Raw genomic sequence first — 14,659 nt, 5'->3', positions numbered from 1 at the left:
GGAGTGTGCATGTACGTGCGTGCACATGCACGTGCACCTGTGCCTTTGTGCTTGTGTCTGTGAATGTGTGTGCTTTCAAAGGTATGATGTTCTCAGGTGTCAGAAGAAGCTTTGATTGTTGCTTTGGGAGACTTTGCTTTTTGTTTGATTTATTCAGAGAAGCCCAATTGAGACCAGAGTCTCACAATGGTGCACCATTTTCACAATCAAGAAAATGAAACAAGAAGAATAAAAAAAACACAAGGTACAATTAGAATACTACAATGTCAACAAATAAATCATTACAGTTAATCGAAACAACTGCATCCTCAATGAATTAATCTAACACCGGAGTCCTAAACTGCCCTTGCTGCACCAGGGAATCAAGATGCAAGGAATTTTGCAGGTTATTCCAACAATGGGGGGCACTAAAACTAAAGGAGGATATACCTAAATTGGTCGAGACCAGAGGGACCTCAAGAAATAACCAACCCTGCGAAATGGGTTTGATAGCTCATTCTTTTATAGTTTAGCAACTAAGTTAGGTAAGTTGGAAGCTTGTGTAGTAGAGCTTTGTACACAAAAAGGGAGTAATGAAGTGATCTATGGGACTTCAATGAGGACCAGCCAACCTTTTGATGCGGTAATGAGTATTAAAACTGTCACCTGTGATATAGCGAAGGGCGCTATGGTAGACGGCATCTAAAGTTTTAAGAGTAGTGGCTGCTGCAATCTGGTAAATGGTGTCACCATAGTCAAGGACTGGCAGGAAAGTTGACTGTACAATCTGCTTCCTGCTATTTCTAAAGAAGAAGCCCTCTTTAAATCTTAGCTTTTTAAGTAGCACATCTGTATGTTTCTTAAACATTAAATCTTTGTCAATCTAAATGCGCAGATATTTATAGGCGGGAACCCGATCGATGGGAGAACCATCCAATGAATAAATATGAACAAACATTTTTGTGAGAATTAGAGAACAACATGTATTTAGTGTTGCCCGCAAGTACAAGTTTTAAACCAACCTGGGCTTTCTGTAAGGCAACAAGGTCAGATTGAGGCTCTAACATAACTAAGATCCAATCCTGAGGAAAAACTTTTTCACCAAGGCAAGGTGTCCAAAGTGTCTCACCCATGGGGGGATAGGGTGTATTAGACAGAGGGAGTTGAGAGGTGTCTGGGTGACTCATCCTTCTCATTTCTCTTCTCCTCTCTCCTGTTTCATTACAGACACACTATGAGGATGGAGAGTACATCATCAGACAGGGAGCCACAGGAGACACCTTCTTTATCATCAGTAAGGGAATGGTGAGACCATCATCATCATCATCATCATCATCCTCATTGTTATCATTGTCATTATTATAATGACCATCTTTAATGAAAAACATGGATTGTCACTGCTACCATCATCATCATCATCATCATCATCATCATTAACACGATTAGAAAGCAAATCATCTGACACCATCATATTGATCAACAAGTCAGGTGTTGGGGGGTCTGGTGCAGTACTGAAAGTGGTTAGAGAGGGTGGTAGAGATCCAGAGCTCTCAGCCAGACATGTCACCTTCTGTCCCAGCTAAGGAGACAAATAAGGTCAACAACCCATTCAAATGATCAAGATGTATCTATCTGTCTCAACTAGTAGAACAAACATCTCTCTCTCTCTTTCTCTCTCTCTCTCGCTGCCCTTTATCCTTCCCTGTCCACATTCGTCTCTCCTTCTCTCTCTCAATCCCTCTGTTTCTTTTCCTGGCTCTTCCTTTCCCTTTCTGTCCTCCAGATCATATTAAAAGTTGAATTATCGCTCTCCTTTAGATTTATTCAGCGTGATTATGTGTTTCTGGAGGACGTGATGTTATACCTGAATACAACTGGCTAATGAATAAAGATAGAAGCCTTAATTAAGACAAACGACCTTCTATATATTTACTCTGTGTCATGACTTCCTCCGAAGCTGCCACCTCTCCTTGTTCAGGCAGGCTTCGGCGTTCGTCGTCACCAGCCTTCTAGCCACTGCTGCTCTGCATCTCATCATTCCATTGGTTTTGTCTTGTTTATTACACACACCTGGTTGATATCCCTTCATCAGTACCTGTATAAGTGTTCCCTCTGCCACCTTGTCTTTGTGTGTGATTGTTTATTGTGGAGGATAGTGAAGCTCGGTGGAGCGCCGTGCATTTTGTATTGCCGCGATATTTCCCAGTGTGCCGTGTATTTTCCAGTGCGCCTGTTTTGCGCACTAGAGTGTTTTGACGCATTTCTGCGTAACTCTGTAATTGCGGAATAAAGCCTGTTATTCTGTGATTTACCCTCCAGCGCCTGACTCCTTCGACATCACCTCATCACACTCTGGTCAGTTCTGCTGGACCTCCATTGCTCAGTTGTCAGCTAGCTAATGACCTGGTCAGTGGCTCCTCACAGACCATAGCACCAAGAAGTCCATATAAGATGTAGAAGGATTTAGCATGCACAGAGATATCCATCGCCCCTGCTCTGCATTAGCCTCACTCTGATGTTTAATAATGTAGTGATTAGTGAACCGTACAGTTACAGAAATGTACATTACAGAAGGGTTTGATGTACAGTGTAGCACATGGCTTATCACAGTAAAGTGATGGCTGAGATTGAGTCTGTCCCATAGGTCCCTTCTCTCAGAATGTGTAATTGCTCACTCCCCCTCATGGATTTAAACTGGTACCCCCACCCCTGTGTCCAGGTGAATGTGACCAGGGAAGACAAGTCCAACGGGGATCCTGTCTACCTCCGCAGCATGGGGAAAGGAGACTGGTTCGGAGAGAAGGCCATGCAGGGGTAAGACTGATAAACCCTCTACCCGCACCTCTCGCTCCCTCTCCTTGCCCCCCTCTCTTCTCTATCTCTCTCTTTACCTCCCTCTATTTCCTTCATTTATCTTACTTTCTCTCTCTACCTCCCCATCTGTCTCTCCCTTTCAATCTCTATCCCTCTTCCTCTTTCTCCTTGGCAGGTGCTCTGTGGCAATGGATGCTAAAGTGCATTAATTCAGAATTGTGACTAGAATGTATGTTGTGTGCATACCCCCCATTAACCACATGCATCTCATGGCTTAAATTATCTCCCTCCTGACACAATGTGAAGTGCCTTGAGAGCCAAATATGTTGGCACCCTTGCACTTTACAATGGAGTTGTTCCGTTTTTTGCAGAATGTTCCGTTTTTTCTTTTCAAATCTAGTTGAATGGCTATTTTTACTTGGTAGGCCCCTGCAACTTACCACAGGTGAGGTAAATGAGAATCAAACAAATACACGTTTAAACACCAAAAGTTTTCAATTGAATCTTATTTTAGAATATATAGTGAAATAGCGAAGTAGTGAATAGCCAAACAAATTGCACCAACTCTTTTGCACTGCTTCTATGCACACTCACTGGACTCTACCCACACATATCCTACACTGACACTCCAAAACACACACACACTACATATGCTTACACACACAAAACATACACACACACAGATAGTCTTGTACAGCTAACCTTGTGGGGACACACAATTCAGTCCCATTCAAAATCCAATTTTCCCTAACCCCTAACCCTAAACCTAACCCGTACTCTAACCCTAACCCAAGCTCCTAGCTGCTAACCCTAATACTAACCCTAGCTCCTAACCCTAACCCTAAAACTAACCCTAGCTCCTAACCCTAACCCTAAACCTAATTCTAACCCTAACACTAAACACCCTAGAAACAGCATTTGACCTTGTGGGGACCAACAAAATGTCCCCAGTTGGTCAAATTTGTGTTTGTTTACTATTTTTGTGGGGACTTCTGGTCAATCAAGGGTTTTTCTTTATTTCTACTATTTTCTACATTGTAGAATGATAGTGAAGACATCACAACTATGAAATAACACATATGGAATCATGTAGTAACCAAAAAAGTGTTAAACAAACCTAAATATATTTAACATTTGAGATTCTTCAAATAGCCACCCATTGCCTTGATGACAGCTTTGCACACTCTTTTGTGGTTACTACATGATTCCATATGTGTTATTTAATAGTTTTGATGTCTTCACTATTATTCTACAATGTAGAAAATAGTAAAAATAAAGTTCTAAAACTTTTGACCGGTAGTGTACGTGTTCGTGAGAGTCACACCTTTCCACATATTAGTGTGTATAGCAAACTGTTCGGACGCTACAGACAGAAGTTGGCAGATCGGCTGTACCGACTTCAGATGAGTCCCAAGAGGTAGAAACACGGAGAACACCATCGTGTTCGTGAGAGTCTCATCTTTCCATGGAGGGGTCATAATAGTTTGTAGGCCAAACTGTTCGGACGCTACAGATGATTTTGTGAGAAGACTGATTTTTGGGATGTTTCATGGTCTGACAAACATTGCTTTAGCTCTGTCACCTTTCACCGCAGAGTGCGACATCGGCAGATGCGGTGGATTGAGTGACAAATACATTTGATTTGATACTATAACCTAAGAAGAGAGTGTATCATGTACATTCATCTCGTTGGTAGATGTTCTAGGAAAAGAGAAACATATTTTTTGTCCCCGATAGGTCAGCACAACATCTGATGTCATATTCTTCCTACCATTGTGAGATGTGAGCTCCCATTTGAGGTGTAGATCCATCAACAGTTCAGACAATGTGTTCTATGCTGCACCATTCTGTCATTCGGGGGAGTATGTTTGTGTGTGTGGTTGTGCGTGTGCTTGTGCTTGTGCTTGTGTGCATTAATGTGTGTGGGTTGATAGGAGGGTCAGTAGAGGATGAGAGATTTTTAAAGAGTGTGACGTTGACAGAAAATGGAAACAATTTGATTGGTGCTGGTGTCAGGCCCCACCCCAGCCTGTATTTTCATAACCCCCTCCTTAGGACACCAGAGCACCATCCAATTACCAGTTGAATTCAAATGCTCAACTGGAAATGGACACCGCCGGCCGGCTCTCTGCTGTGCTGCTCTAAGGGACATTTCAAACATATGCAGCTGCTCTCTCTCTCTGTCTCTCTCTCTGTCTCTCTCTCTGTCCCTCTCTCTGTCTCTCTCTCTGTCTCTCTCTCTCTCTCTGTTTACAAGCAAATGTGAAGGTGCAAATAAATTATTTGCAGAGGTTAACAGACAGCAGATTTTTTTTGACAACTACTATCGTCAATATCAACAATTTGACAGCAAAAAAAGACATCACGGGATCCACTAAGGTCCACTATCCCACCCACCGGGCTGTATTGGGTTGTTGGTGTCTTAATGAAAGGGAATCACCATGGTGTGTAAATAATACAAACACTGTGCACCTTTTTATGAGGCAAATTAGCACAGGTGGCAGCTTAGTCTCTGTGTGTGTATTAGTTAGGGTAAAGGGCTCTGTTCATTATCTGAGATAGAAAGCAATAAGGAACTCACAGGGATATAATGTGTGTGTGTACGTGTACGTGTACGTGTGTGTTTGTGTGCATTTTTTCTACATGAAGAAGGAAAAATAAATGTGCCCTGTCCTCTTGAGACAGGTGTACCTGCCAAAACACTGTTGACAACAGTAGCACAATGGCAGAGGGGCTACATTTGGCACATAGTCACAATTCACACTGAGCAGGTGTTTACGATGGCAAGTACCAGGATGTACCACTCAGGGACTGGATTTAGTTCCTTAATACCCCCCTTCTCACCCTTCAGCCTCCCTCCTTCATATGCCTTGTGCGTGCCCATGTGAGAAAAGCCCCTCTCTCTCTCCTTTCACTGTGTCTTTACCCCAGCACTCCTAAATGGTTGCCTCTTCTCTTTTTTTCTCCTCTCCTCTCCTCTCCTCTCCTCTCCTCTCCTCTCCTCTCCTCTCCTCTCCTCTCCTCTCCTCTCCTCTCCTCTCCTCTCCTCTCCTCTCCTCTCCTCTCCTCTCCTCTCCTCTCCACTCCACTCCACTGGTGAAACCCTTGTCGTTTCCAGCAGCTGTGACCTTTTCAGATAGTGGGTGTTTGGAAAGTGGGTGGTGGTGGGGGGGTGTATGAGGAGGCTGGATGGCATGAGAAGGACTTGTCACCTTGGTCCATGTGAAAGAAGTTGCGTAGCTGTGAATACATATGGGTCATTCCTCCCCTGCTTTGACACCAGAGTGTGACTTGACTCACATGTCAACAGCTCTAATGGTGATACGCGTTCTCACCGTTCTGATGTAAAGCTTGATTCCGTTCTTGTTTAGTACTGTATTTTGTACTGTATTTAGTGTATGCTCGTCTTTTGGCAACAGAGTTTTCCTGTTATGAATTTGGATAAAGTAGAATAAGTTTCAATGTGTCATAGAGTGGTATCACTTGACTCTGAGATCTGCAAGTTTGTGTAGACAGCTTGCATGGACTCGCCTACCCAGCTTTAAGTGTAGATTTTACTGTGCACAGTGATACGGTGTTTGTGTGTGAGGACCAGTCGTGCTTGTTAGACTGGAGGGCTATGGAGTCCTGGGACGACTCAGACTCTGAGAGCGACTGGGGAGACGAGTCCTCGAAAGAAGAGGATATTGATGGTTTCACTGACAATACAGAGTAAAGCTGGCTATACTTTGTTACCATTACCTGTCGCTAATGTCCATGTATTTGTCAAAACAAAGCTTTATAATCCTATGATGAAATGTTTCGATCGGAAAGTCATTTTTTTATATATTAAATGTCTTTCTATGGAATATTATTGTGTTGATTGTATAGCAGTGTTTGAATGATTTATCAAAATTAGGAACAAAATGTTTTTATTTGTAATAAAAAAAAAAATCATTTTAAGCACAAACCTAGTCATTAATGTTTGATCAAATAAGGTGCTGCTGTATTTTGAGTAATGTTTGTTACTAATGACTATGTGTGTTCCAGGGAGGACATCAGGACAGCAAACGTCATCGCTGCAGAGACTGTTACATGTCTGGTCATTGACAGAGAGTGAGTGTTCAAAACATCCTCAGTACCTCCTTTTGTATTCTGAAATGGTTTTGATAATTTGGTCAAGAATATCACATAACAAATGCCATTTAGCAGACACTTACAGTCATGCGTGCATAAATTTTTTGTATCAGTGGCCCTGGGAATCAAACCCACAATCCTGACATTGCAAACGCTGTACTCTACCAACTGAGCCACTTATTTAATTAATTACATTCTTTCAAATGAAATTAATGTTGATCTACAAGATATGTACAGTAAGTGACATTATTCCTTAAGAGTCTAAGCTGGGGGGGGGGGTTCTACTAAGCGAACACATGGAATTGTTTTAAGATGGTCATACCATTTAACTATTTGTTCTTTAATTTTAGGACCACTTTAGGTATAATATTTTAAATAAAAAAACATTATTGGATGAAACATTGAATTTGGCCTTACTGCTATTCGCCCATAGAAAACATGGAAAAACAGATAGAATAAATTAAAACCAAGTTTGTTTTAAAGTGTCGTATATCTGAGCGATATAAGAAAGATCAGGATTTTATTGGGACACTAAACTACTTTAATGTATACTGTACTTCCATTATTTTTTTATAAACTGGTACTGGGCTACCATCAGACGAGTCTTGTGAGGCTTGTGGGCACCCTAGAGCAAAACATGTACATTTTCAGAGAGTCTCACCTTTCCATAGAGGGGTCATATTAGTGTGTAGCCCAAACTGCTCAGACGCTACAGGCTTTTTTGTGAAAATACCATTTTTCGGGATGTCTCATGGTCTGATAAACACCGCTATAGCTTGGCCACCCTCCATGCAGATGCGGAAGGCCGCCATTAGCGGATGCGGTAAATTGAGACACAGCCCATGTAAACAATTATATTTCATTTAAACAGATAGATTTTGATAGGGATTTTTTTATTATGCTAATTTAATTTCCACGGGTGTGCAGACATCGACTCTAGGATAAACAAAGTCTCATTATTAAATCATGGTCTGTCATTGTGTCACCAATAACACCAGGCAGTATATCAGTTAGCTGTAATGCAAGAGCAGGGCTTGGTGGTGTCAATTTAGCCCCTGTTATGGAGCAGGCCTCTCATGGGCAACCCTGTGTCTTAGTGAGTGAGTCATCTAAATGAGAGTGGTGATTATTATGGTCTGTCTCTCTGTCTGTCACACAGACTGCAAATGCTCTATCACCTCACATAGCCAGCTTGCCATATGTCACCCAGAACTGGTTGGGTTTGGAGCCAGGGTGAGAGAGACGTTAAGGGTGGCAGGCAGCCTGCAATTTTTCTGGAAAGAAGGAGAGGGAAGAGAGAGGGAAGGAAAGAGAGAGAGAATGAGAGTCAGGGGATAATGGTGAGAGGGAAATTCCAGCACAGATGTGTGTGCTTGCATGTGTGCGCACTCGTGTGTGTGTGTGTGTGTGTGTGTATGCATGTCACCATGTGGGTATTTTGGGAAGAGGATTTAACCTTGTCAGCCAGGGTTGTCATCTGGTCTTTCAGCTGTAAACATCTCAATTTAAATGCATCTTTATCATTATTATCCATCATTTTCATATTCATGAGTATTAGCTTAATGATTTATGGGTCTAGGGTTCAAGCACATCCAAATAGAGATGATATATGTAGGGAATCTGGGTATTATAAAGTAAACAGATGGTCTTGTAAAGTGAGACCAAGTGGTTTCCACTTCAAACAACAATCTTATAAAGGTTTATTAAACATTCATAACGTTTTCATATGTACTATAAAGATGCAATACACAGCTGCACTAGATGAGTCATATGGAGAATAAATGGCTAGGGATATCTATAGAAACCTGCCTATTAAGTACACCCTATCAATTACAATTATCAATGGGCTGGAGCTGGAATTGTTAATGAACCACAACACCAATTAGCAATGTTTTTGTCATTTAGACAACTGACGTAATTACTTAAAGAGACAACAATACATACAGTATATATCAAGATATAACAGCTTCTTCAATGGAATGGGATCAATGTCTTGATCAACATTTCTCACAAACACTGTTTCAATTCCTGTGCTGCAGTTCGTTCAAGCACCTGATTGGAGGGTTGGAGGAGGTGTCCAGTAAAGGCTGTGAGGATGCTGAGGCCAAGGCTAGGTAAGTCACATTTATTTATTTCATTGTCTACTCATTTCTAATTTTATTAGCTGGCTTTACTTGGCTTTGTGGTTTGGTAAATTCTCTGGTGACAGACCTGGAAGTGAAAGTCGTGACCTCTACCGCACCCCTTGGAGGAACCAATATGTTATCTGTAACCGTGGAAACAGGAGCATAGCACCAGACACCAGGCACCCTGGCACAGGGGCACCTTGGTGCTTTGGTGTGTTATTGTTGTTGGCATAAAGAGATGCCAGCTCAGAGCAGGGTAATGTTGTGAGACAAGTTGAGGACAAACAAAAACTGTGGTTTAGACCAAAAACCGTGGTTTAAACATGGTTTTATGACACCTTTGGGAACTCTTTTGGTAGTATTTTGTTCTTTGTTGAAAGTCAGTATGGCATATTTAAACCTGTTGTTGTAAACCTTACATACAGTTATTTCAGGCTACATGGCTGTGTGTACCTCAGAGTATGGTAGATTTGAAATGTCAGCCTCCCAAACTGAAATTCCTTTTTTGGGGAAGTATAAATTAAAATAACGGTTCACTGTTATGCTTACTTCCTGGAAAAAGACGAGAATGGAGAGAGATACTTTTGTGTTGGTCACTGTCGTGAGGCCTATGTCTGAGACAGACAGTGAATAGAGTCTGTCCTGGAACCTACTGTACAATATTCTGCATTGTGTCCAATATGATAAATTGTTAATATCTTTCAGAATAATTCCATCCCAGGTTGTGCAGTTGGATTCAAGGTGGTTGTATACAATACAAACGTTTGTGTTGTATTGTTGTATCTCATAAAGGATCTCATCTTTCAAAATGAATTTGACCAGATTTGCAAGAAACAGGGGGGTGTATATATTTGTTTCATCACACTTGTATAGAATAACTAATTGTTTTTCAGAATATCTGCAATTCTCCACAATTCTACACATTTTAATGAATTTATTCTTACTTTCATGCTCAACTACAGAAATAATAGTTTGGTTTAGCTATTGCTGTCTTTTACCTGTGATGATAATGGTACAAGTTCTCCATCTAGTGGTCATTAGCTAGTCTTACAACACCAAATGAGCTGTTGACTGAGGTAGGGCTGAATTGAGCTGTAACGCATCCCTCCTCAGGTCACTTGGTCAGGAAAAACTCCTGGCCTTAACCATCACCCCTTGACTTGTGACACTCTTGACAGAGAGAGGGGACAACTGGGTAGTTCCACCTCAAAAAGCACAAGAAAGAGGATTTCGACAACCACCATCTCGGATTGTTCTGAAATAGTTTCCTGCAACATTATTTTGTTGAAATATAATTTGATCTCTGCAAAAAAGCTAATTGATTGCATTCAAATTGGCCATTTTAATTTATAGGATTCATATCATATTCAATAAATATAGTACCTAACATCCGATTTGGACCAAACTTTTTTTCTAACAATGACAACTTAGACATGAGGAATCCAAAGGAATGGTCAAAAGCCACCCATGGACCACCCACACCAATCCCACCCCAACAACGAGTATATAGTGTCAGTTCTCTGTGTCTGACAAGTAGTATGGAGCTGCAGCTCAGAGTATTGTTTCTGCATCCTATGTAATGTATTCCCAGTGAATTTTGTGATTTTTTTCCCCCAATCACACCATTAAGCTGATAAGGCCCTCTGGATTAAACTAAAAACAAGAGAGGACACTGGGAGTTGGGGATATTGGCGACTGGGCGTGTGGAAAATGGCCCTGTGTCTTGACAGGACAAGGGGAGGGTGACCGTTCAATTGAATGAACATGTCTTGTCTGTCCCTGCAGGTACGAAGTAGAGAATTCTTTCTTCTCCAACCTCAACCTGGCTGACTTCAACATCATCGACACACTGGGGGTTGGTGGCTTTGGCCGCGTAGAGCTGGTAGGAACCACAGCTGCCACTTGCCGGCCTCCTGACCTAATATCAAGCTATAGCTTAACGAAAGGTGCCTTGTATAGACTTGTGTTGCCAGAATGTTGAATAAACTGTCATTTGAACTTCCTCTGCCGGTTGTCCACTTATGCAAAAAATATGAGACAAAGTATCCACAGAAACGTATCACTAAACAAATTTTTTAAATGCTGGTACTGCCATTCTATCACCTGGCACATGCGCAAAACCATGCAAACACCTGCATGAGCTTGATTAGTATGCATGCATCGCGAGCATGTATTTACAATGTGTGTGCGTACATCAGGTGAACAAACAAACCGTGGGAGACCCGTGTTTTGAAGTCGGTTTAATGACACTTTCCTGTGGATATTTTGTCTCAAATTTCCAACGGCATAAGGACGAATTTAGAGGACAAATGGCAAAGTTAAAATTAAAGTTTATTCAACATTCTGACTTGTAAAGGGACTGTTCACTCTTCTGGAATCTATGTTAGCGATAAGTGTGGGTCCATACTAGGAAGCGTAAGAGGCTAAGCTGCCACTTACATTGTATTGCATTGATGTTTCATTTAACCGTTGCTTAGAGCTAACAGTGCTCTCCTCTCTCCTCTGTCGACAGGTCCAGCTGAAGAGTGATGAGGTGAAGACGTTTGCCATGAAGATCCTGAAGAAGCGTCACATCGTGGACACGCGACAGCAAGAGCATATCCGCTCTGAGAAACTCATCATGCAGGAGGCCCACTCTGACTTCATTGTCAGGTAGAGACTTGCATGCAACGCCTTTCCACAGACACTTTTAATTCACAGTAAAACATACAGAGGACCCACCCTCCCTCACCACTGTCTTGATATCTTTGCACTCTGTGTTTTGTGTTCAGACTGTACAGGACGTTTAAGGACAGTAAGTACCTCTACATGCTGATGGAGGCTTGTCTGGGAGGAGAGCTGTGGACCATTCTTAGAGACCGGTGAGTCTTAGGTCAATATTTCAACTAATTTCATTGTGCCCACATGTGTTTCAGTGAGTCTGTGGAAGTGATAGTCGATGTGTGCCTGTTTAAATGTGACTTATTTTAAAGAGGTTATTGATACTTCCTTCTCCAGGGGTTCATTTGAGGATTCAACCACCAGGTTCTACACAGCGTGTGTGGTGGAAGCATTCGCCTACCTGCATTCCAAAGGGATCATCTACAGAGACCTCAAACCAGAGAACCTTATACTGGACCACAGGGGCTATGCCAAGCTAGTAAGAGACACACAACAATGTGGATTCAGAGCTTGATGACCTAAACCTCTAACCCTTTGATATATTAACGCTGTAGGTTACCTCTAAGAATGTGTTTCCCATGTCCTTTGTATAGGTGGACTTTGGCTTTGCCAAGAAGATCGGGTTTGGGAAGAAAACATGGACGTTCTGTGGAACACCAGAATACGTGGCACCAGAGATCATTCTGAACAAAGGCCACGACATCTCAGCTGACTACTGGTCTCTAGGAATCCTCATGTTTGAGCTCCTCACTGGCAGGTACAGACAAACCTGATAATTACTCTTAAATAAAAGTGTAAGGCCAGATGTTAATTGAGATTGGGATAGAATTGAGTGTCTATCTCCACCCATGTCTTCCAGCCCTCCCTTCTCTGGCCCTGATCCCATGAAGACATATAACATCATCCTGAGGGGCATTGACATGATCGAATTTCCAAAGAAGATTACCAAAAATGCTGCCAACTTAATAAAAAAACTATGCAGGTGAGTCCCAAACCATTTTGTCCACACTCAACAATTACTGTTGAATGTAATTTAGTGTTAGCAAGATTATTAATGATCCATTGATCCAAATGTGTCCATTTTAGGGACAATCCTTCGGAAAGACTGGGAAACTTGAAAAATGGTGTCAAAGACATCCAAAAGCACAAGTAAGTTAATGGATATGGATAGCCATATTTATCTACTCATCTTCCCATGTTTATATATTTAAAGTAACTGTCCAGTGTTTCCAGATTTCTATGAAATATGATCTGTAATTAATTACAATATGAGTTAAATAGTTCTCCTTCCAAAAAATTGAAACTAAGTATGTTAAAAATCAGTTTTTCTTTGTTGGAATGGTGTGGGCGTACCCCAACAACAGAATGGTGTGGGCGTATACCGGTCATTAAAAATATTCATGCGAGTAGACGGCTGATTGGCCAGCTCATCCTCCTCAGGAGAATGACATCATCCTCTATGAGGAAATAGCAAGCATTTTTTAAACGGTCTGTTTGAGATAAAGTTTGAGGTGGGATTTTAGATTTTATTTATTTTTTATTTATGCTTTGTCAACAACATTACTTCGGTATGAGTTACCAGAATATTTACTTTTATAGGTGAGATTTTCACTGGACAGTTACTTAAAAAATGTCTATACATTTACAGATGGTTTGAGGGCTTTAACTGGGAAGGTCTAAGGAAGGGAACGCTGACACCCCCTATCATCCCTAATGTAAGTCACAAACCAACATTTTTGCAGCAAGCTGTTTGCATCAGGGTTTCAAGTGGCTCAATTCTGTATTTTTCTGTCAATCAGGTGACATCATCAACGGACACAAGTAACTTTGACAACTTCCCAGAGGACAATGAAGACCCGCCCCCAGATGACAACTCTGGCTGGGACAAAGATTTTTAAAACGTCACCCCCACCCCCAAAACCAAATTAGCTTCTGTCATTGGCCTGGGGGCCTACTTCAGGATGTAGCTGAATGCTAAAGACTGCGAAAAAAGGAAGTGGAGAGGGGAGGAGAGAAAGAGGACAACAACTGCTCTGGGTCACCAATATGCCTTTGCTACACTTGGCTCTGGGACTAGCATGTAATGACCGTAGTACTTCCTCAGTGTTCTCACACATATGCACATGCAAGCAAATACACACGCATGCACACACACACACATACACGCAAACACACACACACACACACACACACACGCACACACACAACGCAAGTCCTGCAGCTAAAACAATGCCTATTTATTTAGCAGAGAGAGTGTGTGAGAATGCAAGTATGTACAATATACAGGTAACTGCCAAAAATAAAGGAAGCACCAACATAAAGTGTCTTAATAGGGCGTTGGGCCACCACGAGCCAGAACAGCTTCAATGCACCTTGGCATAGATTCTACAAGTGTCAGTAACTCTATTGGAGGGATGTGACACCATTCTTCTATGAAAAGTTGTGTTGATGGTGGTGGAAAATGCTCCAGAATCTCACATAAGGGTTCAATTGGGTTGAGATCTGGTGACTGAGACGACGATGTCATATGATTTACATCGTTTTCATGCTCATGAAACCATTCAGTGACCACTCGTGCCCTGTGGATGGGGGCATTGTCATCCTATGGGGGCATAGCCATGGTCGCCAAAATAATGGCCTGCCCAGCATTTTTATACATGACCCTAAGCATGATGGGATGTTAATTGCTTAATTATCTCAGGGACCACACCTGTGTGGAAGCACCTGCTTTCAATATACTTTGTATCCCTCATTTACTCAAGTGTTTCCATTATTTTGGCAGTAACTTGTATGTGAGTGTAAGAACACTATAAGGACAGATAAAAAAAAAAGTATAATATATAGGGTGGAAGATGAGTTTTCTGTTGCTGCCACACATTTGCACTGCTCCTAAAAGGTTGGACAGACAGACTGGCTGGGCAGGCTGGGTCCATGTTTGGAAGGCTTCCCCTCTGCACCCTGTT

At 41.8% G+C, this 14,659-nt stretch overlaps 1 protein-coding gene across 2 annotated transcripts in view; it reads left to right on the top strand.

Moving 5' to 3' along the window:
- The window catches only part of LOC121570914 (cGMP-dependent protein kinase 1-like), a 182,565-nt gene extending 168,553 nt beyond the window's left edge, over positions 1–14,012 (top strand). For both annotated transcript variants that reach the window (XM_041882216.1, XM_041882215.1), the window contains exons 6-18: positions 1,207–1,284; positions 2,699–2,793; positions 6,823–6,888; positions 8,949–9,023; positions 10,821–10,917; positions 11,548–11,687; positions 11,807–11,896; positions 12,033–12,174; positions 12,290–12,453; positions 12,556–12,678; positions 12,783–12,845; positions 13,345–13,411; positions 13,496–14,012. In XM_041882216.1, coding sequence (XP_041738150.1) covers positions 1,207–1,284; positions 2,699–2,793; positions 6,823–6,888; positions 8,949–9,023; positions 10,821–10,917; positions 11,548–11,687; positions 11,807–11,896; positions 12,033–12,174; positions 12,290–12,453; positions 12,556–12,678; positions 12,783–12,845; positions 13,345–13,411; positions 13,496–13,594 — 1,299 coding nt within the window. In that variant the 3' untranslated portion in view covers positions 13,595–14,012. The remainder of the gene's footprint in view (positions 1–1,206; positions 1,285–2,698; positions 2,794–6,822; positions 6,889–8,948; positions 9,024–10,820; positions 10,918–11,547; positions 11,688–11,806; positions 11,897–12,032; positions 12,175–12,289; positions 12,454–12,555; positions 12,679–12,782; positions 12,846–13,344; positions 13,412–13,495) is intronic.
- Positions 14,013–14,659: the final 647 nt, after the last annotated feature.

This window comes from Coregonus clupeaformis, chromosome 1 (assembly GCF_020615455.1).
Source record: "Coregonus clupeaformis isolate EN_2021a chromosome 1, ASM2061545v1, whole genome shotgun sequence".
NCBI lineage: Eukaryota > Metazoa > Chordata > Actinopteri > Salmoniformes > Salmonidae > Coregonus > Coregonus clupeaformis.
This window is presented reverse-complemented; position numbering and strand designations above follow the sequence as displayed.